The sequence below is a fragment of the Arvicola amphibius genome, chromosome 2, assembly GCF_903992535.2.
Source record: "Arvicola amphibius chromosome 2, mArvAmp1.2, whole genome shotgun sequence".
NCBI lineage: Eukaryota > Metazoa > Chordata > Mammalia > Rodentia > Cricetidae > Arvicola > Arvicola amphibius.
The window spans coordinates 154,661,838-154,689,308 of NC_052048.2; the positions used below are offsets into that span (position 1 = coordinate 154,661,838).

General features: G+C 42.2%; 1 protein-coding gene across 1 annotated transcript in view; it reads left to right on the forward strand.

Annotated features, from left to right (window-relative positions):
* Nucleotides 1–27,471, forward strand: part of Dync1i1 (dynein cytoplasmic 1 intermediate chain 1) — a 320,890-nt gene that overhangs the window by 165,928 nt on the left and 127,491 nt on the right. Inside the window, exons 6-7 of the mRNA XM_038318765.1 lie at nucleotides 17,439–17,528; nucleotides 25,342–25,504. Of these exons, the coding sequence (XP_038174693.1) occupies nucleotides 17,439–17,528; nucleotides 25,342–25,504 (253 nt within the window). The remainder of the gene's footprint in view (nucleotides 1–17,438; nucleotides 17,529–25,341; nucleotides 25,505–27,471) is intronic.

Consider the following 27,471-nt stretch of genomic DNA (forward strand, 5'->3'; position numbering starts at 1 on the left):
GGGTGGGTTCTCTGGTTTCTAAAGGAGGGAGTTGTGTACTCAAAAGCATTGTCCTCTTAGAGAAAAATAATTTCATTATTTAAATGTTCTTTAAAGTTTATCTGATTTCTGACTTCATGAGGTAGAGCCTGTGATCCAATAAATTTAAGATTTTTATTTTTAGTGTGTGTGTGTGTGTGTGTGTGTGTGTGTGTGTGTGAGAGAGAGAGAGAGAGAGAGAGAGAGAGAGAGAGAGAGAGAGAGAGAGAGAGAGAAGCAGCACAGGTTTCTGTGGAGGACACACACAGGTATTGGTCCCTGTTACAGGCAGTTGTGAGTTTTCGGAGCCAAACTTAGGTCGTGAACAAGAACAGCACTGCTACTAAAACAGAGCCATCTCTTTAGCCTCCTATTTAGACTAACATTTCAAATCTCTTATTGGCTTTGCACTAGCCTGGTTTCCAACACTCGGGAGCTATGCATGGAACATCAGACAGCACGGAAAGCATTTTTCTGCCACCTCAGAGAGGCCTGTGGGACTGTGCAAGACTGGGTTTGGGAAATATTCTTTGGTCTTTGACTACTCAACACTTTTATTTTAATCAGGCAGTAAAAGTGTTGAGAAATAAGAACAGAATAATGTAAGAACATTTTCATCCTTAAGACATTAACTTTATATGAGTTGTCTTCCCATTAAAGATAGACGAGTGGAGGCTGGTAGAATTGCTCAGTGGGTAAAGGCACTTACTACTAAGCCTGACTACCTGAGTTCAATCTCAGATATCCACATGGTAGAAGGACAGAACTTCCTCCAGTAAGTTGTCCTCTGGCCTCCATATGTGTTCCACAGTGTGTATATCAAACACACACACACACACACACACACACACACACACACACACACACACACCACTAAACAAACAAAGAAAATCAAGAAAATAATTTAAATATAATAGGTGATTGTTTCCTTTGCAGTCTTTTAAAAATGTCTTTGCCTATTAGTAACTACTATACAGCATGTATTCCCAAGGCGAGATATAATTCCCAAACTGTTACCAGTCTATAATAAGGGGAATGAGGCAACGGAGAGTGGTAAACTCAGAAATGCTTTAGAGATTCATCATGGTTGTGCCTTCTGGTCATTCATGCTGATTGTTGTGAGTCTATAGACATATGAGTTAACTTACTTTAATTGCTCCATTGTGTGTACAGCTATCAAAGTGTCTCACAGTCAATCATAAAAATACACAACTTGTTATTTGTCCCTTTACAAAGTATTTAATTATCCAGTTTGGGAAGACTGGAAATTAAAAAGAAACATCTGTCTTGTCACAGATTTTGAAAGCAAAGTTAGATGAAAAGGTTCACCAATGGAAATATTGACCAGCTCTCCTAAGACATTGAGACAGGATGAGCTTATGTGAAAGGAAAAGGGCTCAATTTAGTAACAGAATTTCTATCAAGTTTTTAACTATGTGCCTTGACTGTGAATATAGCCTCTGGGAGTTCTCTGTTCACTCTTAATATAGATAAAGATTTGCCTTTAATTCCACCTCCGTCCTATGTGACATTTTCTATCTTGGAGATCTCAAATCAGAGCAGAAAGAACATGTAATGCCTATTTTTTCACTTGACCAAGGTTAGAGATTTGCAATAAAAGCACTCCCATTTAAAAGGTATTACTGTATTTGAATTGAAAAACAGTATGCTTTTCTGACTCCCAGCACAAAGGAGGGACTTCCCTTTGATGTGACTGACAACCTGTAACAGGAGTATCTTCAGCATCAGTCCAGTTCCATCCCATGGTAGCTGGCTGTGTTCCCGTGCAGTCTGTCACAGCAACCAATCTACATAGCACAGGAGAATCATTACCTGAGTCCATTCCATCCCATAAAAGCAGGCTGTGTTCCCATGCAGTCTGTCCCAGGAACCAGTCTACACAGCACACGCACATGCAGCTGATAAGTCAAAAGAATGTAGTACTCAGTATTCATTTCCTGGATTCCAGCAAATTTATGACCTTTGATATCTACTTCAATGTTCACTGTAGGTGCTCAAAATACTTCATAAGCTAGCTATTGGAGCTACAAGGTACAATTAAAAAGCTGGTTTATTTCACATATAAGTCAGCCATTCCATTCCCAATCATAACTTTGATGAAACATTTTGCTTTTGCTGATTGCTATGGAGTCCTGGGTATATTGTTGAAACTCCAGCATACTATGAAATGTTAAAATATTATGAATAAAATACTACTATAAGTTCACCGGTTTTCACTGGAGCATTCTGGAGTATGTTTTGCACATCAGAGGGAGTTGTAAGTTGCACCCAAGGGGCACGGGATCAGTGGCATCCTTGTGAAGTCTTTACACATTAGGAAGTAAATCCTGAAGGCAGTCTACCTGTCCCCCACAACCCTCCATCTCTTCACATTCTATAACCCTCTTGTGTGACTTGAATGCAAATACCTTTAGACATTTTCTAATCCAGTCAAGATTCACATACAGAATCTGAGGATAGATGATATTCAGGATAGACTGAGAAATGATGTGGACTCTGTCCCAAATGCGCCGTGTAACTCAGAGTAGCTTCTTGTTAATTTAATGTGAAGAAATAGTAATTGACTCTCTCTGTGCTTCATGTATTACACACACATGCGCGCACACATACACACCATGTATAACACAAACACACACACACACACACACCTCTTTTAGGAGTTTAGAGCACTGTGTCAATGAAATAGTCATCAACTATGAAGGAGAAATGGTTGCGTTGGTCTCTCCAGAGGAAGGACACTCACATCAAACTGAAGGGGCAAGGAAAGTGGCCCAGGGGAGGTGAAATCAAGTCATGGAACTATGCTTTGAAGCATGAATAAGTCAGCAAGAAACAAAAGTGAGCAGGGACACTCTGCGCAGGCAAATTGTATAAAGACACAAAAGCATTAAGCAACCATGTGGAGATCAAGGAAGATGGTGGGCATTTGAGAGAAAGTACCACATGGGGCAATTGTATACTATGAGGAGAGAATTAGAGCCACATATGCAGGCTTCGGGTGTTGAGTGGCATGCACGATAGAGAAACACTGGCAGAACAGCAGAAAGAGAGAACTGTTGGCAGCGCTTCTGCACATTACTGGCAGGGCTAAGACAAGGAAGACAATTAGAAACTGCGACAGTGCTCATGGGGAAACAGAGAGACCTCAATCAAGCCAAGGCAGGTGAGAAAAAAGAGGGAGAGGAGTTCTTTCAGAGATCACGGCCTCTCCCTAATGCTTTGGTTGGCATCCAGGACCCTACTCCTCATACTGGGTAACCTCACCCAGCCTTAATACCAGGGGAGGAGCTTAGTGCGACCTCAGCTTGATTGATACACCATGCTTTGTTGACACCTGTGAGGGGGCTGCCTCTTTCTGAATGGAAGCAGAGGAGTGGATTGGGGGTGGTGGGAAGGGGAAGAAGGAATGAGAGGAGAGAAGGGAAGGAAAATTTCAGTTGGGATGTAAAATAAATGAGTAAATTTAATTAGTAATAATATAAAAAAGAAAAAAGTGAGAGTAAAAAAATTACAGAAATCTAATCTACTGGCTGTGGAGTTCTGACATAGCGAGGATATTTCTGGTAGATCTTAGACTTCAATAAAAATGGTTCTTTTTTTATTGTCAATTTCTTATCATTCATCCCAATCCCACAAAAAAGCCAAAAATTAAAAGAATTAATAATTAAAAACTAAAAATGCAAACTAAAGATAAAAAAAACAAGAACCATCTTGCAGTGGAAGCTGTGGTGTGTCGTTGTGTGTGACACAGTCTGCCCTTTTGCCCAAACAGCTTTGCTTGCAAATGTTCCATACAGTGAGTCACTGGTCTGGCCTGAGGCCTCTGGATTCTGCTACACCTCAACAATGGAGCCATGCCTTGACTCCTCTTAGATCCTGTGTACTGTGATCTTACATCTGTGGTTGTGTAGGGCCAGTGCTTTCCCCTCTCCAGCTAGATATTGGGGTGTGCCAAATCAAAGCCCTGGATCTGGGCCTGGGTGTAGTTAAGTTGGTCAATCTGTCCGCTCTCCTATTTCCACACCACCAAAGCCAGCTCTCTAGCTTTTCCGTGGTGGGGGGTGGGACCACTCTCACACCCTTGGAGCCAGCTCTCATACACTGCACAGGCGAGGAGCGAAGCTAGTTCTCCCAACCTCAGGACCGGCTCACCCTTGCGCATGCCCAGGGCAAGCTCCACTGTGCTGCCCACGTGAGGTGTAGGACCTGCTTCACCGCCTCATTTTTACAGATAAAAAAGTCCAAGTAGATGATCAGTTTAGGACATAGAAAAATAAGTTCTCAAGCTGGGGTGGCTAAAAACCTTTTAAAATTAAAGTTCCAAAATGAAACGAGACCAATCTGTTTCCACGTTCTGTTATTTACCTACTGCATGAACTTCCTTGAATGTGCTTAACTTTTTTATCCCTGCTCTTCTCACCTACAAAGCGGCGGCTATGGCAGTCCACACTTGCGAGACCACGGCGATTCCCTAAGACCGCTACTGGGCACACCAAAACCAGCACATGCACACACATGCATACTCACCACTATATGGAGGCCAACCATCTGCCTTAAAGCAAATGCTCCTCAGCATCCTAACAAAGTGTCTCCATGGGGCAACCACGTGAAGAATTATACAATATATAACTAACAAACTAGTGAAAAGTTTGATGTCAAAAGACCTTATGTGACAGACTACGGAGTGTGAGAAATGAGAAGATACCGTTTCAGGCACTGTGATCGCATGCCCCATCTTTCCTTTTACAGTGAGCACTTCAACAGAAAATGATGCCTTAACCTGCAAGAAGGGGGTGGTGTCCCTCCAGCCGGCCCTTTCCTTGCTCCCCTCCTTAGTCACAGATCTCAGTATGTCAATTAATTTGCTTGCTCCCAGGGAAAGACGTAAGATGGTGATAAAATCTTTAGCCATTTTACGAACGCAGTGTGGAACAGCCATGCCCTCTTAGGGCAGTGCAGACACGAACTGCTCTGTGTGCTTTATTTTCCTAGTCCTTGCGTCTGCAGCAGTCCAGCCACGGCTGCCTCTGGAGAACTTTCCAGTTCTTTGTTTCTACTGCAATTACCAACTAGAATATTTTCTCTTTTCTCTTGCACAACTTTTTAAAAGATTTATTTGTTTGTTTGTTTGTTTGTTTATTATATATATGTACACAGCGTTCTGCCTGCATGTATGTCTGCAGGCCAGAGAAGATCACCAGATCTCATTACAGATGGTTGTGAGCCACCATGTGGTTGTTGGGAATTGAACTCAGGTCCTTTGGAAGAACAGCCAGTGCTCTTAATCTCTGAGCCATCTCCCAGCCCAGGATGTTGTGCTGGGTAAGCCATGGAACAGCAAGCAGACACAATTATGATCACTCTCACCTCGCCTTTAGTGCCCACTTTGCCCTTTGCTAGCGACAAAGCATTACTAGATCCTCTATTGCTTTGTTTCATGGAACAACTCTGTTATGTAAGAAGCACAGAAATTAGCATCCCTCGTGTTCAGATGAGAAAGCAGACACTGGAGAAGTTTGGAAAGTTACCTCTTCCATATCACAATAAGGTAATGAATAAGACCCGGCTTCCCTGTGCTATCTGTGGGGAATAGGGGTGATTGGCTACATGGAAACTCTCCTCGTGAGCTGATTACCCAGAGATCCTTAAAACCTCTCGATTTCTACTGAGGCAGTGCTGCTTTCTGCTGCTTCTCAGCAGAGCTGAAGAGATCCAATAGCAAAGGTGTAGCACCTTACTCATCCTGATATTTATTCTGGCATTCGGACCACCAATTATTTCCTCTGCATGTCTTCCTTCCGATCACTGTCCACAGCTTCCCCTTACTGCGGAACATACGTCTAGACTGACCAGAAAGTGAAAACAAGGGACGCTTTGAAACCTGCAAATCTGACCACAACTGAGAGTTGTACTTAGTCCAAGGAACGGGAAATCAGGTTTTTGCATCAGACGAATACTTGCTTAATACTCTCAGATTGATAGTTTCTTCTTTTATAATTAAATAGAAAATTATTACATTGACAGACAAGGGACTTCCTGTGTGAGCCAATGAGAAAACATGAAGTTAAAACTAGGGGAAATGACTTAGCCCCAAATAGACCTGCTAATGCCAGGATCAAAACAAACAAACCTGCTAATGATCGTTGCTTAGAATCAAACTAGAATAGAGTGTGATACGTTCTCAATTGGAAAATGTGTCAGTTCCTCTGTTCTGAGGGCTGGGCTTGAATAAAATGAGAAAATGCTTGAATAAAATTCAGAGAAAGATACTGAAAAGTCCTCTCTATGCTGTGGAGGATTCAAAATCAAAAGACTTAGATGATTGCTTTCTCAAAGAACTAATCTGTGGAGATTTGGTTTCCACAGTCCAGCCTGCCAACCTCCCACAACCCAGGTCTCTCCTAGATACTGTGAACGTAATGAAAAGGAGAAACGGTCCCTGCTGCTGTGGAATTCTTATTCTGTTGGTGAGGGAGACAAGGAGTAGACATATTAACAAGTACATAATCCAGGCAGTGAACAATGTTAGAAAATTGAAAAGAAAATCTGGATTTGGGGTGTGGGGCTTAGCAGGATAAAGACTCTAACTATGGAGAGAAACCTGGGAATGGATGGGATGGCTTGCAGGATGAGACCTGTGCTGCACAGACTTAATGGTTGGAGTTTCTCTGGGAGCCATGATGGAAAGAGAGGCCTAACTGCCCAAAACTGTCCTCTCACCTTCATGCGTGTTCTGCAGCATGCATGCACCCACCCTCGTGCACTCACACGTACACACATGCACGTGTCCATTTTTAAAACCAGGGTAGAAAGCAGTGAACTGAGCTGCTATGTCATTTAGGATGGAAGGGGGCAGTTCTCCTGGGTAGAAGATACCGTGTGTGTTATGCATTTTTCTCACTGCTGTGATCAACACCTGAAAATAAAATTCTCAAAAAAGCAAGAGTTATTTTGACTCACAGTTTGAGAGTGTGCTCCATCATGACACAGAAGTGGTACCAACAGCCTGAGACAGCTGGACATACTTCAGTCAGGAAACGGGAGACCCGCGCTCGTGCTCTGTACTGTTTCTCTCAGAATTTTATTTGGCCCAGAATCTAAACCCTTGTAAGCACCACCCACACATAGTGTGAGTCATCTCACCTCACTTAATCCAATCTAGACATTCCCTTATAGGCACGTCCAGAGGTTGGCTTCCTAGGTGACTCTGGATGCTGTTAAACTGACAGTCAATGCAACCATCACTGTGGGGTTCCAGACTTATCATTGCACATCTCTACGTCTTGCTTGCTTTATTTCTTCTTTCTTCCTCAAGTTCCACCTAGGGAAGTCAGGGCAATGTGGTTTTGCTATAGGAACAACATCAGTCCAAGAAGGGGAGAGTCTGTTTTCTTAGGGTTAGGGTGGCTGGGAGTACTGGGTTACCTAGAATCGTAACCCACTCCAATAGGAAAGAATAGTTCACTTTTTTCACATAGGGGTAACACATCTTGAATTTCCCAAGACAGTTGATTAATCTGGAGAAGGAGGGGACTTTGCCTTCCTGGTGGATGGAGTAACCACAAGTTCCAGTTTGTCCAGAGAGTCTTGGCATAACTGTTAGCACAGCTTACTTATGAACTGTATATCCAGCGCCCTCTGAGTATTCAAATTTATGGGTCCCTCCACTATAGTATAAAAAGCCCAGATATTGAGATCCAGCCTCGCTGGCCACAACTGGAGATTCACAGTCTTCCCCGGAATCATAGGGAGGACTGACTTGGCTGGAAGCAAGAAGCATGTGTCCGCTGTAGAACGGAGGGGCTGTTATCCCAGGAAGTGGGGGAGTGACTTCTGGGTGGTCAAAGCCACAAATGTCAGTTACAGTTCTCCCTTCCTCTTTATACTGTTTGGTACAATTTACTAGCAAATTGAAGGAGACTGGGTGTTGGAAAAACATGGGTTTGAATCTTGGCTCTGCTGCTTCCTCTAGCTTATTGAGCCCAGCTGGATCATCTTGCCTTTCTAAGCCCCGGTGTGCTCATGTATACAGAAAGCTAAGCATGTCGGCCTTGCTGAGTTATGAAGATTAAATAGGTTAAGGGATATAAAACATTTACCACAGAACTTGGTATATTTTGTCCTATAAGTTCATAGCCACTGATGGGTTTTTCTGGTTCAGAAGAACAATGGCTAGGACAGATGTGAGCACATGGACGGTGGCCAGGGAATATCTAGTGACCAGGAACGAAGAAGAAGAGGAAGGAAGGAAGACAGTGATGACTTTTCCAATGGGAGTAGGAATTCTCTCCATGAGTTTACAAGAGAGTTGTTGTTAATAGTGAGATGAACAACCAAAAAAAGGGATTGTACTGTACCATTTTGAAAGTGGGGGAAATGAGAAAGTCATTTTTTAGAACAGTTTGGAGAAACTAGAACTCACTGGGATCTAATATAAACCAACGAACTTAATCAACACTCGTGTTTGGGCATACAGATATGAGCAAGAGGTACTACTCTAAAAATTAGAATCTGAGGGAGGAGAAAACTCAGAACTAAAGAAAACAGTTCTGCTCTCAGTTCCTGTAGTAACTATAGAAATCAGTGCTGTTTTCAGTTCCCATAGTAACTATAGAAATCAGTGCTGTTCTCAGTTCCTGTAGTAACTATAGAAATCAGTTCTGTTCTCAGTTCCCATAGTAACTATAGAAATCAGTTCTGTTCTCAGTTCCCATAGTAACTATAGAAATCAGTGCTGTTCTCAGTTCCTATAGTAACTATAGAAATCAGTGCTGTTTTCAGTTACTATATAATACACATGTTGCTGGCCAAGCTGAGAAAATCAACTCAAAGTGCAAAGCTGATATTTTTGGGCTCACAGTCTCAGAAGTTTAGGTCTGCCATGTCTTCTTCCTATTTGTTTGGTCCTGTGGCATCCCCAAAATACCATAGCAAAAGTACAGAGTCATGGAGACCTGTTCACGTCCTAGATGGTGACCAGGAAACAAAGGGAGAACGAGGAGGTGCCAGAGTCCCAGTGACTGGTACACACCAAAACTTACCTTCCTTCTACTCCACCTCTGCTCCTAATGCTTCCACCTCCTCCCCAAAGCAACACCAGCTGGAAAACAAGCCTTCAGCATGTGGTCCATGGCGGAACATTCCACATTCAACATACAGTACTACAAAAGCAGAAAATGATAAATGATGTTTTAACAAGCAGACTTTGGTGGTATGGAAAAAAAGCGTGGTAAGAGATGCCCCAGCTGAATGTTCTGAGGGAGTCAGAGAAGGAAGGAATGGCTAATGATGGGGGAGCGTGTGAAATGAAGGCCTTAGGGAGCTGAAGGTCATCAGAATCGGGTCTGAAGGGAAGCTTGTTTACGCATGTGGAGATGATGGAACATTGGAAGACCTGGACACACTACAAACACTGCTACCCTTGTGCTTTGGTGCCATCTGTCAGGGAGGCTTCCCCAGGCTAGGTCCATGGCTTCTTGTTGAGTTTTTCCCAGACTCAGCTATCAGTAACATTTCCTTCCTTTTTTGTATAATAGAAGCACTCATTGCTTGCCACTCCGTTCAGCGCCACCATCTGCCTAGTATGTGCTTTTCTGTTGTCTGGTTTATTGCCACCTTTCCAATAAAATGCCAGCTCCATAAGGTTAGGGCTTTTGCCTATTCTGTTCACTGCTATATGTATCTTTAGGACCTAGAACAGTATCTAGCACAAAAAACGGATAGGAGAAAGAGTCTGGCTGAAGGGAAGTCATCAACCAAAGGACACACACCTGACAAGAGGACGGGAGTGTGTGTGTGTGATGTGTGTGAATGTGCGCAGGAGAGAGGATTTGTGCAGAGGAAACACACTTGTACGCTTCCAAACCAGTTCAGTTTCACTCTGCTTGCAGTGGGAACAACCAAACTTTCCCCTATGAACCCGATCCAGAATTCTGTTTCAAGAGTCTCTAACGTGATGTCTATGGCAGGAGTTGGTGTGGAGAAAGGGTGGAGACAAAACACCAGCTCAATGACCGTGACAGTAAAATTCATAAATGGCTCTGTTGGCCTTAAATAGAAAGAAAGTAGACATCGAAAGAATTAAGAGAAATGTAAAAAAGAAGAGTATTCAAAGAAAGAGAATTTACAAGAATAGGGAGTTTTTCTTTAAAATAAATAAATACTAAATGCTGGAGAACATATGATAACAGGGTCGCCTTCAGGGGCCACTGGTGTGGGAACTGATCTGGAAACCAGGTTAGTGGTGATTAGGATTCTTAGGGTAAAAGGTGCCACTTTCTCCGTAGAAACAGGATCTTTGATGGAAAACAATGTGTATAAATGCCTTCTACTTTTTTACTCTGATTTTATGGTTCAACAAAACACAAAACCAGTTAGTGCCTGGAGATCATGATGTTTGCCTTCCTTTGGGCCTCAGCCCAAAGTCACTGTTGAGAGTTAAGGGTTGTGTTCTCTCTGCTCCGTTTACTCTAGTTGTATTTCTCATCAACAAGTCCCCACTGAAGGGGACTGCAGCTCTGCATATCTTCAGAGTGCAGTGGAAGACACAAATTATAGAAGTGCCCCGAAACAATAGGAAGCAGAAAAGGGATTTAAGTATAGAGAGAAAGTATGTGTACTTCTTCCTTTCCAAGAAGCTGGAAATTACATTCTCAATTGCTTTTGGTGTGTGCGTGTGTGTGTGTGTGTGTGTGTGTGTGTGTGTGTGTGTGTGTGAGACAGGACTACCAAGCAAAGCCTTACAGATTCCTACACAACTCAAGCAGGTCCTCTCCGCATAGAGTATATTGGCAATGACATTTTCCAGAGTTGGGCTGGTTCAGTCCACTTGGGAAAAGAGAAGACTGACTGAATGGAGAGGAGGAGAGGGGAAGGGAGGGGAGGGGAGGGGAGGGGAGGGGGAGGGAAGGGGAGGGGGAGGGAAGGAAGGAGAGCAGAGGAGAGGAGGAGAGGGAGGAGACAGGGAGGGGAGAGGAGAGGAGAAGGAGGAGGGGAGGGGGAGGAGAAAGGAGATGGAAAAGAAGAGAAGGGGAAAAGAGGGAAAGGGAGGAGAGGGAGGAGGAGAGGAGGGGAGAGGGGAAGGGAGGAGAGAAGAGAAGAGAGGGAGAAGAGGGAGGGGGAAGTGAGGGGAAGGGAGAGGGTCTCAGCCTCCTCAGATGATCTTCCTATCTCTGGTTCTGGAAAAGCTCATACTTGCCCTTAGAGGTTAATGTATCTGAGTTATCATGGTCTAATCCAACAGTGTGAACCCATGTAATTGTCTTCCTCTATGGCTGAAGGATTCATGATTTTCTGAGAAAGTATTGGAGGCAGATAGGAAAACACGAGAGACTAAAAAGAAGGGACAGAGGCATGGTGGCACACACCTTTAATATAGGCACTGAGAAGGCAGAGGCAGGGAGATCTCTGTGGGTTTGAGGCCAGGTGGACTAACATAACAAGATCTAGGTCGGGACTAGACAGCTGAACACTGACGAGAGGATGGGGGTAAAATAGGCTGAAGAGTGCGTGTCCCAACAGCACACTTGGTCTATTCCACACAGAACTGGACCCAGAACTATTCTGATTTGAGAGCCAATGAAGAATTCTATTGGAGTCATATAACAATGGACCTTAAGTGCTAAACTAATAGGGAACTGTTGAAGATGTTTAAAGTTGAAAACTGATGGAAACATAAATCAGCCGGCCCCTCCTATCTGCAAACATTGTGTGTAAAATGTTATTCACAGACTGGCTGTTTCTGAACAATGCGTTATTCTCTATGCATACTGACTGATCCCATCTATTCTCCCCACTATGTATTAACTGCACATAGCATCTATCAGCACAATTATATGTTCCAGAAACACCTACTAAAGCACACTCTTCTGGCCTCACCTCCATTTGAATATTTTCTTTCATTTCCTCTCATTTGCAATGTCTTGGGTGACAGGAAGCAAACTTTCCAAGTAGTGTCATGTTGGAGCCTTAGGAGAGAACTGGTGTGGCCAAGAGTGTTAACAGGGGTGCTCTGTGTGATGAGAAATGTATGTTTTTTTTCCTTTGGCCAAATTTTTCTAGTCCAGAAAATGAAGGTTTTTCCAATATTAGCATGTAGTATATTTAACAAAGTTCTTACTGAAAACCCCACAAAATCTGTCTTTCCTGCATATTTTAGAGCTCACGGCACTCCGCTCGGTCTGTGCAAGCATTCAGTGGTGCATGTTATACTTTATTTTGGCTGCTGTGACATGGAATAGAAGGGTGGCTCTCTTCAGACTTTGGGTGAAGTTGGCAAGCTGTATACAGCCTTGGTCCACAGACGGGACGCCTCTAGTGAGCTCTGTGCAAGAGCCTTTGCCATCGATCTGCTGCACAAACACATGGGGAAACTCACGGCTCAGGTTAGCACTCCCCTTGGCCAGCCAGCCAGCTGGGGTCAAGGTCTCATCCTCTGGGGTTCAGTCTGGCTACAGCCCATCTTCTGCTTGTCTTCTGACTTGAGTCTCACCTTCTAGCTTTCATTTTGCCTCTGTAATCTTAAATCAGAAGGTTTCACCTATTTTTAAAACATCTTGTTTCTCTACAGGGCTGGCTAGGAAGAAACCTGCTCATGGGAGTCAAGCTGTCCCAGAAAGCCATGAGAGCTTCACTGATATCTTTAAAAGGGACATCAAAGTATGAAGGGGGGATTGTTGGGAAGAAAAAGGATTTCAGCTGGAGAGGGAGGGGCCAACAAGAGAGAGGGTTATGAGGGCTAAAAATGATTCACATTCTGTACATACATTCAGGAAATCTATATATCTAGCTGTGAACCCTATGAACTGTAAAACCAATCTTCCAGGCAGCATATATGCCCACATGTGCAATAATGGCATTACCCATGGGGATAACCAATTGCTTTCTGATCGGTTACAAGGTCAGCTTCACAGGAGAAAGTCCATGACTGTTACTGTGAGCCTCATCAATAATAACAGGGAGGTCATAGGTCCAATGAGGGAACTTACTACTGTTATTTGGTTTAATTGACATAGCACTAAAGTACCTTCTAAATATCTATGTATATGCATATAGACAAAATCCACTCTCAGCTTTAACAAAGAAACTGCTCCTTGCAGTGAATAAATGTGAATACAGAGAGACTCATAGCTGCCCAAGTTGCTAAGACCCGAAGAAAGACATTTATATCATATCTCTAAAATTCAGGAAGAAGAACTAGGAATAATGAAAGAGTTAGAAGATAAGACTAGAACCACAAGGCCAGGCGGTGGTGGCGCACACCTTTAATCCCAGCACTCGGGAGGCAGAGGCAGGCGGATCTCTGAGTTTGAGGCCAGCCTGGTCTACAAGAGCTAGTTCCAGGACAGGCTCTAGAAACTACAGGGAAACCCTGTCTCAAAAAACCAAAAAAGTAGACTAGAACTACAAAATACTGTTTTCTGGACATGACACACCAATCACAATCATGAGCTCATGGCAGAGCTGTTGCTTTCAGTGAGCCTTCACAAGACTGGCCCTGTCAACTCTCAGTGACAGACAAAGGCAGGAACCATGGGCCCCTACCCCTTACTCCAAATGACTGCCTATTGATTGGCTCTGGGAGATGCGGAGTCATTGTCTTCAGTTGTGAATCTACTGCCGAGCCCAGCATCATTCCAATGGAGAGCTTCAAATGCCTGGTCACACAGATGGTCCTGCTTCAACTCAGAGAATCACAAACAAAAATAAATAAATGGGAATGTTGAAAAATTTGTAAGAAAGGGGTTTAGAAGAATGGGAAGGTTAGTTATGAAAGGTGGGAGGGAAAATAATCAATATATATCATATATATGTGAAATATATACTAAACTGAACAGATTTAATTAATAAAAAAGAAAATAATGAAAAGACAAAATGAACAGCATTCCTTCCTACCTCTCCATCTGCCGTCAAAGGCTCCTTAGTAATTAGAGTTCTCTTAGTATCTTTGCCATTTTTTTTTCTTTTTGAAAGCAGTTCCTACTAATTTCATGAGCCACAAATTCTTTTATTAATTCCAGCATTCACAACTTTTCACATTAGAATGGATGATGTAATGCAGTTTAAATAGCAAAATAGCAATCACTTTTCTTAGGGGTGTATAAAGTGATCGTACGGCCATTGACCTGTTCAATTCAAAGTCCTGTGGTAATTGCTTTGGGCCTCCCACTCTGGGCAGCAACAGGATGCCCTTTGGAGACCAGGATGCAGTGACATGGCCCTCAGTGCTCTCTCCTTCCATTTTCCACCTGACCCAGACTAGCTGTCTCCCTGAGGTGGCAGATGGAGGAACCACAGCCCTCTCATGAAAAACAACAACTAAACAGCAAGCACTGTGGCCAGACCCTCAGCCGGTCTTTCCCCACGGGCTTTGCAGGTCTCGGGAGGGCTGGGAAAGCAACAGTCTGCCTGCCCAGTAAAACAGAGGGCTGTCTTGTGTTCTGAGGGCTCTAGTTGCAGGCAGCAGGCTCAAGTCCTGGGGGATTCTCTAGAAGAAAATCTGGTGCTGACACCACCTCTGGTGGAATTTACTAGAAGGAAATCTGGTACTTATAGAATCAACAGGAGGCAGAAGGAACAGTCTGTAAAAGGGCCATTGACCAAGAGAATCCAGACATGGGTCCTCAGGAACAATCTAGCCCGCATATTGGGCACTAACGCTAACTCTATGATGCCCTAAATGTATTCTAGTTGTCTGCTCCACTTTCGCGCCCAGGGCCCAAAGACAAAGTGTGAGGTGGGAACATCTAGTCTGCCAAGGCCCTGCTTTTACCCTGTCTCCCTTCTGGCTTTAGAGGAAACACACACACACACACACACACTGTCCCACTTGTCACCAATAAAGAGTTCTCCAGGCACTAAACAGGAGGTTGTGGTTTTATAATGCCAAACAGTGATAAACCTTCTTCCACCAATAGTCTGACTCCATAAGGCTAGAAGGGCAAGTCAGGTAGAGGCTGTGGCATGATAAAATTAGCTGCCCTGGCCTTATCTGCATGAAGGATTAGCAGAGGAAACTAACTCCTATGGAGTTCAGACACAGGGGCAGTCCTGTGCTGGGCATGTCACATGTGGTTGCTGTATAAATACCATCACTCCTAAGCCCTTCAGAATGTCTCCAGGAAGGAGGACAGTAGTTGCCAATGAGTTTTCTGACCAGGGAAATGAAGGTGGCAACCGGAGGTGGCAGAACGTGGAAGCTAAATAAAATCATGTGTGAAAGATTCCAGTGTATGAAGCAAGCCCCTCAGACTGACAGGTAATGAGCTTCTGCCACTAGTTTTAATTTCATATGTGGGCCTGGCTATAGGAAACCATACATGGGTGGTAAAAGTTTTTCCCTTTCCAATCTCCAAGGAAGTGTAACTGGGTATGAATGAGAGGCCAAGAAATCTATCAGTAGTTTGCAGAGGGTCTATATAAATTCCTTTCTTTAAAGTTATTGAACTGTTTTGAAAATGGTCTCAACAGAAGTTATTCCAAGTGTACCAAAAAGAAAACCAGAGTCTTAAAGAAAATACACTTGCTAAGCAAGGCAAACATCAGTATTCAGAGACACAAGCCAGCCTCTTGTGTGTTATCTCTTCAACAGCCTACTGAAAAGCTTACTTTATGTCTTTAAAGGGTTGATAGACAAGGAACTTTGTGGCCACTAAAAATTAATACCTACAAATGGTTCGTAGCCACTTTTAAAAAGACAGGACCTTTCAAAATTGTTCTCTGTTGTTTATAGTCCTCTGTTATGGCATTTTGCATATTGTCAACACAGTACACATTTCTGTGCCTTCAAAAAATACAAATTGAAAGCATACTCTCAGGGGAAGGTTTTTTTTTTATTTAAGGAATTGCACAGAATACGACTTGCCTGTATACTTCTATGCATAAACTAACACATTGTATCACAGAACTTTTTATAGCCAAGTACCTTATAGAATAATATTTTTCCAATAAACTCTCAGAGACTTTCTATTATGATAGGCTTTTTAACTCTTCTAAGAGCTGGTGTATAAAATAAAAACCTTTCTATCTATCAAGGCAAGAAAGTGATAGCATTTAAAGATGACTAATGCAGCGCCATTTGACGGAACGCCTTCGGGTTTGAGAACTTGAAGAGGCAAGTGTGTAGATGAGAGCTCTGTCGGAATCGTGCCTTCTCATCTTGGTTCAGTGGAGCTAAAAATAAAGGGATCTGGACCTTAACCTCTCGGTTCACAGATGGAGAAAGAAGCGTGGGCTATCATCTTACTTCCCCTAGATCTTTGCTCAACTCGGTTCCTCAATTCCCAAGGTCACCTCCATGTGGTCCTTTTATGGTGGCCATTTCTGGTGAGACACAGGCTCCCTAAACTAGTCCATGGACTCATGACTTCCTTAATAAGGCACTTCTTCCCTGCTTAGTAAAAACCTGTGTTGCTCCGTCCTTAGAATCTGTTGTCAGCGGTTTGAGGGTTCCAGAGAGCTGGGATCTTATGTAAAGTCTGTAAATATTTAGTGAATGAATGTGTAGAAAGGAAGGGAAAAAGTGATTTCTATTAAACTCTACTTGAACCAATGTAATGAACAACCTACTAAAAATGTAATACTATATTTAAAATCAAGGAAAATAGCCTTCAGCATTTTTTATCACTTTAGATCTGTGAGTAAGATTTTCTTGTAACACCTTGTTTCCTAACTCCTGTGTTTTGGGCAGTGATCCCAAGCATTCCTCTGAGGGAGGCAGGTGGAGAGACCCACATTTGCATAGAGCAGAAAGGGCACGGTAACATCTGGCTATGGCAGTTGGCTGGGTCCATTTGTTCGTGCTCATTAAATACACATTAATGCATGAACTATTGTAAATGTACAAATGCCATTTGGGATGGGTTGTTTTCTCCCAGACCAGTGGCATTGACTTTGGGGGTCTATCTCTGGTTGTTTACTTGCCAATGGCATTTGACCTGGGGTTAGACCCGTATTTAACCCTTTCCTGTAGGTCAAAAGCAAATTGATTTGGCAAAAGTGAAACTGGAAATGAGTCATCTGGGAAGCAGGTGTCCCTTGCTTGGCAAGTGCTCCAGGTGGAAACATTTTCAGACCTGTTCCTGGGCCATCTCCAAGGAAGCTTCGGAGGTCAAGGAGGCAATCTCAAGACATCCCATGTGGTCAGAGTCTGGGGGGGGGATCATAACAGGTGCCTGCTCGGTGCGGTTTTCCCAGCAGGTTGGGAGACTTTCAAAGAGGTCCATTTGGAAGATAATTTATTCATATATTCATGAACATTTGTCTGGCATTTTCTGTGAAGTGATTTGCTTAGAAGTTGCCCTAAATGGCTGCAACTTTGCCCTTTAGTCTACCTCCCACCATCAGTCAAAGACTTTGATTTCAAGATGAAAATATCGTGCTTTTCTCTTCCTTCTTTCTAGAGGATGAGGAAGATGAGGAGATGGTGGAACCCAAAATTGGCCAGGACTCTGAGCTGGAAAATCAAGACAAAAAGCAGGAGGTGAAGGAAGGTATGGTCAGGGGTTATACTGGGCAATTACTTTGGGTTTTTGTTGTCTTTTACAAACTAAAAGATGATAGAAGAAGTCAAGCTTAAACTCACACCCCTTTTGCATAGGACTTTGTTAGACACTCAATACATTTACATCGTACACTGGACTCTGCAGGGCAAGAATTAGTTGTTTTTAAACAGACGTAAGCAAATGACATGGAACCAACTTCAGTGCCAATGACAACTCCAGTTAAGTGGTTATTAAATATTTTAGAGATAAAAATAAGAAAAACTCTCAGTTGTCATGTTAGACCATGAAAGATAATCATGAGGAGGAAGGGGCGAATGCAATTATTTTATCAATTAATTCTCAAGTTTTACATGTGCTCTACATGGAAACATTATCAGCAATTACTACAGTTCAAAGTGTTCTTCCAGAACTCTGCCCATATTAGGGCAAAAAACCTTGCACATACGTGAGCAATAACAGTTACTAGCACTGAGGATTGGGTTCAGCCGTAGAGCACTTTTGTAGTAAGCAATGCCCTTGGTTCCAATTCCAGCATTGGAAGGGAAGAAAAAACAAAATAAAAACTAGCATAGACTAATGGCTTCCAGTCTACTTACCTCTCTTCGAAGCAGTTGAAAATATGATGTCTGCTGTTCAAAATGTCCTTTGGAGGCATAGACTATTGCTATCCCTATTGTACAGGCTGGGAGCTAAGATGAGGAAGATGCAAGAACCTGCTATAGGATGCATAATTTACTTATAAGTACATGAGCTAAGAGATAGGTTGAATCTTGCATGAGCCAAGAATTAGGTTGACTCTATAACTCTATGTTATACTACAATGCCATCTTCATGACATTTCCTTAGACTTTTTTTCTTTTACTACATCAAGACTCTTATCCATTGGGACAGAGAGATTTTGAGTTGTCATTATTGCTGAAAAATGGTGAGTGCAGGTTGGAAGGTTCTCCTAAACATTCAACTAGGCTCCTCAAGTACAGATCAACATAAGTCTAAAAGCATCTCAGTTAATATTTAAAATTTTAAAGGTTACCGTGACTCTGGCTGGGTGAGTGACAAGGGCTCGATGGGAGAGTTTTGAAGGAACGTGTGTCTTGAGCCCATGTGCTTGCTCCAGCTGCTTGTATTCTCATGAGAAAAATCCATCTAGTCTGAAGAGTCCCCACAGATGACATCCATGCATACTCAGAGGTGCTCAGACCAAATGGGGAGAGATTTCTTAACTTTTAAAAATTGTCTTCTGAGCCTGGAGAGAAGGTTCAGTGGCTGAACTTTGTTGCTCTTCCTGAGGACCAGAGTTCGATTCTCAGCACCTGCATAGCAGCTCACAACCATCCGTAACTCCAGTTATAGGGGATTCAGCACTTTCTTCTGGCCTCTGTGAGCAACAATCACACAAGTACACAGACATACATGCAAGCAAAACACTCTTACAAATAAAATGAAAATAAATCTAAAAAAAATAAAAATTGCCTCCTGATAAGGTCTATTTGAGTTTTGCACGTGTGTCCAATTTTGTTTTGACTCTATTTATGCAAACTCAGTTATAGAAAAGCAAATGTAAAACAGTGAGGACAAGAAAGGCGTCTGCAGCCAGGATACCTGGATCGAATCTTGGCTCTGCATGGTCTATAATGACTAACTTGGTTGACTTTCTTTCTTTTGGCCCTGGTTTCCTCATCTGGCAAGCAGAGATAATACCTACCTCCCAAGTTTGTGTTTTTACATAAGATTCAAAGGGGCTAATATGGAACAACTTGGCACAAAATAAGCGCTGTATAGGAGTTTGCCAAAGTATTATTGGTGGCCTTGCCTTACAGTACACGGTCTGTAGCTGTTTGCTCCCCATGAGGTTAGAGCCTTGTGTGTTCTAGCTCCCTGAGCTCAATGTTGCTGTAGCCCATAGCTTTGAAATCAAAAGGTGCAAACAGCTTTTTCTGTTTCAAAGAACCATCAGTAGGGCGATTATCACGCCCACCTTCAGGTGTCTAGGAGGGGATTTCAGGAGTGACTGGGGACAGGAAAAAGATTCAAGATCTCAGCAGTCACATCCATATAAGGAATCAGGTTTACCCTAAACAGATTCAGAGTGAGTGATGCCACGCTTAAACTTCTACTCAAAACATCTTTTTTTAAAAGGCAGAGAAGTGAATGCTGCTATCACGGGTACAGTCAGGGACACAATAAGCCAGGATCTATTGAAATGCATTCGCTTCCTTTTGCAGAACAGCTTAAAACATGCCCAGTAACACACAACCATGGAGTTCTTGTAGGCCTTGGCAGGGATTCCCCACTGCCACCCCACCCCCAAACCCAATCCCCAAACCATCTTCCTGGCAAAGCCAAGCACCTCCTTCTTAAGTTCCAAGCAAAAACACTCTTCAGTTTTAACTGCTCTCCGTGCTTTATGGAATTGATTAAAGCCATACTAAAAGTCAGAAAGAAGTTTGAAAGAACATTTCCTGTTACCACAGCACAGCGTGCCTCATTCTCCATAATGGCGTTTCTGCAAATTAGCACATAATGGGTTAAAACCCTGTTTATGTTGGCATCAAACTATCTGGCTTAAAAAAAAAAAAAAAAAAAAAAAAAAAAAAAAAACAGGACAGTATTTTGCAAACTTTTAGAAGACTCTCTACCCGATCTAATTGTGGCGCCATTCACAGGACTGCTACAGAAGTTAGGGCTGTGTCAGCACTTCCATGGGGAACCCTGCCTTTAGGGGCTTAGTTCTCACCCATAAAAATGTGCTCTGGGCTAAAAAAAACTTGACAAACACATTTTCAAACCAGGGAACACATTTTAGGAAACTTTTTTCTTCCTTCCTTCCTTTCTTCCTTCCTTCCTTCCTTCCTTCCTTCCTTCCTTCCTTTCTTCTTTCCTTCCTCCCTTCCTCCCTCCCTCCCTCCCTTTCTTTCTTTTCTTTCATTCCTACTCCCCCTCTTCCTTCTTGAATTAAAACAGAGATAGAAAGAATTTCAATATGCACTATGCACTCTTTTTTTACATATTTCTCCATCTGACACCAAAATGCACTAAGTATAAAGAAACATAGTTTTGATTTGCTATTTTGCCAGATGCATTTTATTGCAGAAAAAAATATACAAACTTGCAGTCAACTCTTCAACTTTTCATCAGAACTTGGGAACTGTCCCTGTTAGTCAGAATAAGAGGATTGGAGTCCTCACTCCTGTAAATTCAGACTAAGCCGTAAGCCTCGCGTTAACTTCAGAGACAAAAGTCTGTCTGCTTTAGTTTCATTTGGTGCCCTGCTGCTGTTTATGAACTGACTGTACTGTAAAATTTCCATTAGGGACATTGCCCCAATTGCAGCTGATGTTTTCATTGGCTACATGCGTTACCTATTTTTATCTTTTAGATACTCTTACAAAAAATATCTTTTAAACACCGTGATTTTATATTCCATCGTAATGATGGATTGAAAACAAGGCAGGCTATTTATGAATTAGGTATTTTACAAATGGAAATCTCAATTTAAAAGCAAGATTAAGGAGCTGGGGGGATGGCTTAGTCAATGAGTGATATGCAATGCAAACTCATCCTGAGTCTGGGTTCTAGTGCCCATGTGAAAAGCCAGGTTCTTGTCAATAATCCCAGCACTGGGGAGGCAGAGACGAGCAGATCCAGGAGCTGGGTGGCCAACCTAGACAACTGAAGAGGTTGAGATGCCCCCAAAATGGAAAAGTGATCAAGACACCTAATATTGACTTCTGACCTGCACACACACATACACACACGCACGCACACACACCCCACAGGACACGTACATATGTAAGCAAGCACAAAATAAAATTAAAATATTCAGGATAAAGTATGAGCTTCATTACGTGCAATTTGTCTTTGTAGAGGTAAATGTTCTAGAACCCTAGCAAACAAGAGCTGGAGAATACAGTGAATGGGACCAATGAAGGAGAAGCTAAGTTCATATCAGAAAAGTGAAGAAAACATGGCCAATATGACAGAACCATTTTAAAAGGGACATAAAAATGTACTTCATATGTAAGACTAAGCAACATTAACATTTATATAATTGAATAATAAAAGGAGATTCTAAATAAAGTTTATACTAGATTTTAATCTTACAGGTCAAAAATTCATATAATTTCTAAATTTTTATTTTAAGTTTTTAAGCATTTCATGAGTCTGATGCATCTCTTTCACATACATGTTATTCAAGCGAAATGTAATGGGGTAAGTTTATAAATTGTCTTGCTCATTGGATACCATGTAAGTCATATCTACAGTCTACTTTTCATGGAGATTCTTCTTTCAAAAGTGGATAAAGCATTGTTAGCCATCAGCTCCTGAAAGGGATTCTCCATGTTTTGTGTTAGGAGGCCAAATGAAATATTATCTAATCCATACCCACACTTTGCTCTAATGTGGCTTTGATTCTAAATTAATTTCTACCTTTTTCACATACATCAAACATCTTTTTAAATATATATAACATATAATTGATATATATAGTTCTTTACGATCATAATATATTATTATATATATATTATGCATTATATATAATTCATTAGGTGTAAGGGACAGACAAAAGCTGCAGGAAGAGTATTCTGAGGAGAATTTGGGGCTCATCTGGAAAGAAAACACTGCTCATCCTTTTAGATCTCTGTACTTGAAGCACTATGAAGTCCATTAACTAGGACTCTATTTTTTTTTGTCCAAGAGGTTTTATTTTGCAGTGTATCTTTTGATTGTGGATCCTGGATACTCCATTATGCTCTCATTATATTGTAATAACACTTACCAATTTAAATATTTTTAAGCAATAAGAGATTGGTTTTAATTAAAAATAGCTGTGATTTGTATTTACTTTCTAGGTTGGATATTGTTTGTCAGTTTTTGAAAATGCTCATCTGCACATGCATGCTGTTACTTTGTGCAAACAAATCATGTCATTTGATCCCTTTTAGACATCAAAGCTTGATATAAAGTATATCCTTTGTTTTGGTTCAGCAGCAATTTGATTTCAGGCCAAATATTGTATTGTTAAAGATAATGTCTGGAGAGGTGGCTGTTTCGCCTACCTGGACTCGGCCTCTGCTAGGGACACTTTGATCAGTCATTTATGTTTCTACCAGAAAAGAGGTTGCATGTCTTGAGAGCTGAGATCAAAGTGACAAGAAGGTGTAGGCAAGAAAAGAATTACAGAAAATTACACAGATACTATTCTTTATTCAAGGTAATAGACTTGCAAGAGGAGATACAGGGTAAAATAGATGTGGTTCAAAAAGATAAACAGAGAGTAGACTTTCTCAATTTTCTCCTACTGGGCAGAAGAGTGGGGAGGGCAACAAGAGGAAGTCCCTGCTACTGTGGTTAATCTCGAGCATGCCTTAAGTCACCTATGAACAGTGGTCAAGTCTGAACCTTTATAAAAGACTTCCTGCTTGGCGCACACTAGCCTTGTTCAGTGAGGCTAATTAATTTGTTAACAGTATTAACTCAACAAATGGGACCTAGCAGTTTACAGATTTGCTTTTGCTTCACCTGGCCACATTGAGTGGTTTTACTTTACTCATTGAAGGCACAACTCAAGTGGCACCAAAAGGCTTAGAAAATATATAAATAAAATAAATCCTGATCATTTATTATTGAATGCTTATCTACTTGGGGTGTGTGTGTGTGTGTGTGTGTGTGTGTGTGTGTGTGTAGTTTTAAACTGGACTATTGCTAAAAGTTTAAACTCAATAAATAAGAAATAAATAAGAAGTAAGTGGCTGGGGAATGTTGGTTTCTTAGCATTCTTCTCTTTATTAATGGCCTCTCCCGAATCTCAAGCTGAGTTCTGAATCTTGATATCAGCACTGTTATCATCTCACAGACGAGACTACACAGTAGAACCTGGTGGCGATTTTGGAAAGTCCCACCACACCTGGCAACATTAGAGCTCTAGCTCCTTAAATGTCAAAGAGCTGTTCCTAATTCTGTTTGGGGCTGCCAACGGTGATGAGTGGATCGTGGTTTCAGGTTTTCTGCGTGGTTAATGGATCACATTTTGCCATGTTGTTAACTGAACAGCATTTCTGAAATGTGGATCAACCACATCAGAATCATTCTTGGTTTGCTTTCGTTTGTTTTATTATAAATAAAGTCTTGAGTCTCTTCAAACTTCCAGTGTCATGATCTGAGGCAAGAAAGCAGGAGACCAAAGTGGAAAGAGAAATCCCCTGTCATGGCTCTACGGAAGGAATTCTTAACTATCCAGATTTCTCAGGACAATGACCTTGGAATATCATTTATCAAGTCAAATACACCTTCTATAAAATGTTATGTAACAGCTGACTGTACCTTCCTATCACCATGTGGTCAGAAAGAACCTGGCCCTGATTGTGGAGATGTCTTAGAAGTCTCGAGAAACTCTGAGAAAGTTCACTAGGCCCTAACTGTTATTTTGATCACTGACTCTCCTGTGAGGTGGCTTCTGGAGGAGTGAAGGACAACCCAACTGTGTTCCCTGGCTGTCAGCTCAGGGTAGAAGTAGTGTTTCTAGAGACCATAAAGATTCAGCTGAAAATTCCTGCCCTAGAGGCTCCTCCAGTCTGGAAGAGTTCCTAACCTCTCCCCTAGAGTTGTATACAAAAAGGGTTGCTGAAGCAGTTGCTTATATGACCCTCTGCCAACACTGAGGCGAGCTGACTTCTAGACTCTATGGAACCCTGGCAGTCATCTCATTGCCCTGTCTCTTTTGCATCTTCAAATTTAGCCAGATAAGATTAAGGTAAAATTAAATAACACTCTAAGTCACAAAAGCAACTATGGAATGTTTCAGCGATGCCCTGTGTGACTAGGAAGGACATAGTCAACATTTTCATAGCGATGTCAGCTTCCCAGCTAGCCAGTGGAAGTCAAGCAGAATTACCTAGTGGGGAGCAGAAAGCCTCCCACACTGTATTGCAGATAGATCCTAATTAGTACAATTTTAACAATGGATTTTTCTGCCCTGTTTGGGTTTTTTCCCATTCAGTTTGAAAGAAAGTAACATTTAGAATTAATAGCTTAAAACATGCCAATCTATTCTCATTTGTAATTATTTTTAATTCTTCAGAATGGCAAGTAGATGAGACATAAAATCTTTCAGGAAGGATAGTTAGAAACACATTTTGGTGTTTTTCTGTCAGCTTAGTGCCTGCACATGGATCTTCTGATACTTTAATTATCGTCTGCTGCCCATGACCCTCAGTCAGCACCACTGTCCCATGGCTCCTCGGCCCTCAGCCTGGTGGGGCTTCCTGTCCTGCTGCCCAGCTCTGCCACGGCTGTGATATGTAGGTTTAAATTAAGTCTTTATCATTTTATTTATCAACAAGACTCAAAAGTCAAAGGCTGTGGTGAAAACATGCTACCTCAGAGAAGCTGTGTAGCAACCAGCTGACCTTGCTTCTTAGCCAGAAACACCACAAGAGACACATCTTTTCCCTCCTTCCAGAACCAAAATGAAGCACAAACTCTATTCCCTGCCTTTACCTTCCTGGTTGTCTACTCTATGCAAATTGCTGTCTTCTTTATGGTCAATTCCATCAGCTAGTCACTGGCTCAACCCCAGTTCAAGGTATAACTTTTTTGGGCAGTCTTGAGAACGTCAGAGTACAATCAAAATATCCCACAACACCTTTGGCATGAAAACAGTTTTAATCCTGATTAACAACACTTGGCTTTCCTGTACATTATCTTTCTGGATAAGCAAGCTCTTTCATGGGTGGGATTTCTATAGAACAGTTATTAATTGTCCTTTTTCCTTCCCTAACAATCTCTCTTGCATAAAAAGCCCCTCCAAGGGAGCTGACAGAGGAAGAAAAACAGCAGATCCTGCACTCAGAGGAATTCCTCATCTTCTTTGATCGAACAATCCGGGTGATTGAAAGAGCACTCGCTGAGGATTCTGACATCTTTTTTGACTACAGCGGTCGAGAGCTGGAGGAGAAAGATGGGTTTGTTGCTTATATGCATTTGGAAAAACACGGTGTGATGAATTGGTGCTTCTGTTGCCTTTACTGTTCTTGGGGTGTGGGGTCTCTCAAGGCTGTCCAAGTTGGTCGTGTACCTTCCGTTCTCAGGCTCTCCAGTGCTGTTAGCCCAGAAGCCCACGGCCTGCTCAGCTTTACTCACTGATTGTAAACACATTTATTTAGTCTAGCAGATTTCTGGATTGAACTTAGCAAGCAGCTTTGACTGTGGGCATTGGTTTTAACTTCTGGTTTAGCGTTTCCCTGTAATTATCATGTGACCCTGGGAAATTCTTTTGAACTTGATATCTGGAGCCCAGGCCAGGTACCAGAGACAAGCAGAGTCATGTGCATTGTCCTTGGAAAAAGCAGTGTCCAGTGCAGCCCGCAGAGATGTGTGGTAGATCTGCTAGATTGTGTCTTCTTGACTAAACAAACAGGAAACTGGAGAAAACTAACATGAGTTCTAGATGGTCACAACAGAAGTGAGAAACAAGAGTTTGAAACATTCATCTTCTTTTGGGTCCTGTAAGATCGTGTTTGTGTTGTATGTTTTAGAAAACATATGGCAAAAAGATATTTACATATAAAATAAACAAAGAGTAGCCAAAGAAATGGGTGGAGGGGACTGCATATGACTTTCTCTGTGACTGCGACTGGTGTACGTGTTAGAAGGGTAGGGACTACTAGCCGTCCCCACGGGATATCTGGAGGCGCTTTACACGGCACTTGAGAAACAAGCACGGTTCCATTGTAGCTACAGACACCTTTTGTCTGAAGACAAGACGTGAAAGTAGGATCGCTTGCCTTTTGCACCGGATCTGATTTTTTTATTATTACTTCTGAAATTCTTTTTATTAATTTTTTTCATTTATTTTGCTTATCAGCCAGGTTCCCTCCCTCCTCTCCTCCTGTTCCCTCCCCCAGCACTCTTACCCCCTCATCCACTCCTCCTCTGCCTCCATCCAATGCATTTGTAAAGCACAGTGTGACATCAGCATTGATGGTACTGAAAGAGCATACCAGAGGCATGAAAAAGAATTTCACAAGGGTGTTTTGCTAACATTCTCAAAAGTGATCATCGTTAAACTGCCCAGAAGAGATAAACAGGATCTTGAATTTACATGTTCTACCAATGTTTGCTTTCTTTTAAAAAGCCATTTCTAGTGACTCATTAATTTTAAAGGTCTCCCCTCCCTATCTTAGTACATGGCCCAGTACCATCCTGGTTTTCTAAGGGGACAAAACTGCATGCGCCCCTTCCCCGAACCTGAGTGCTGGATCTTCCATAGGTGTATGAGTCACGGGAAAGAAAGGGAGATCATACTATGTCAGCAGACCCGAGCTTAGACGGAGGCTTTCTGAGCCAGACTGCTCATTCCCAACAAGAGCTACAGAGGCGCGCAGTGGTGGGGTAGTGGGCTACAGTGAACGGAGGAAGGGCGACGTGCTTCCTGAGCTGAAACTGAAGGACTTTAGGCAGACTCTTCTGCACACTCAGTAGCTACTGGCACAGAACAGGGGTTACTCAATTTAAGCGCACAGACCCTTAAAGCAAGTACAGAGTTCTTCAAAGGCAGTACCAAGGCCAGTTGAACGTTAACCAAATAAACACTGGCCAAACTGCAACCAGTCATCTGAGACAAAATGATCTTTTAGCCCATGACTGACGTGGATGTCTGGACCACTCTCTAGATAGCCCAGCTCTCCACAAGACCAGTCTCGTGGAGGAAATTATCACCTGCTGCCACTCCTAGAGACAGCTACTATAGCCCATCCCAGTTCACAGAGAGAAGCATATATATCACTGTGGCTCTAATAACATACAAGGTAAAATTGATATCAAACAATGCCCTGTAGTTTTATGATCCTTTAATTGCAGGGAGATTTAATTTTATTAATTTAATCTTAGTGTGTGTAAGAGTGCGGTTACTCAAGTAGAGGTGGGAGGA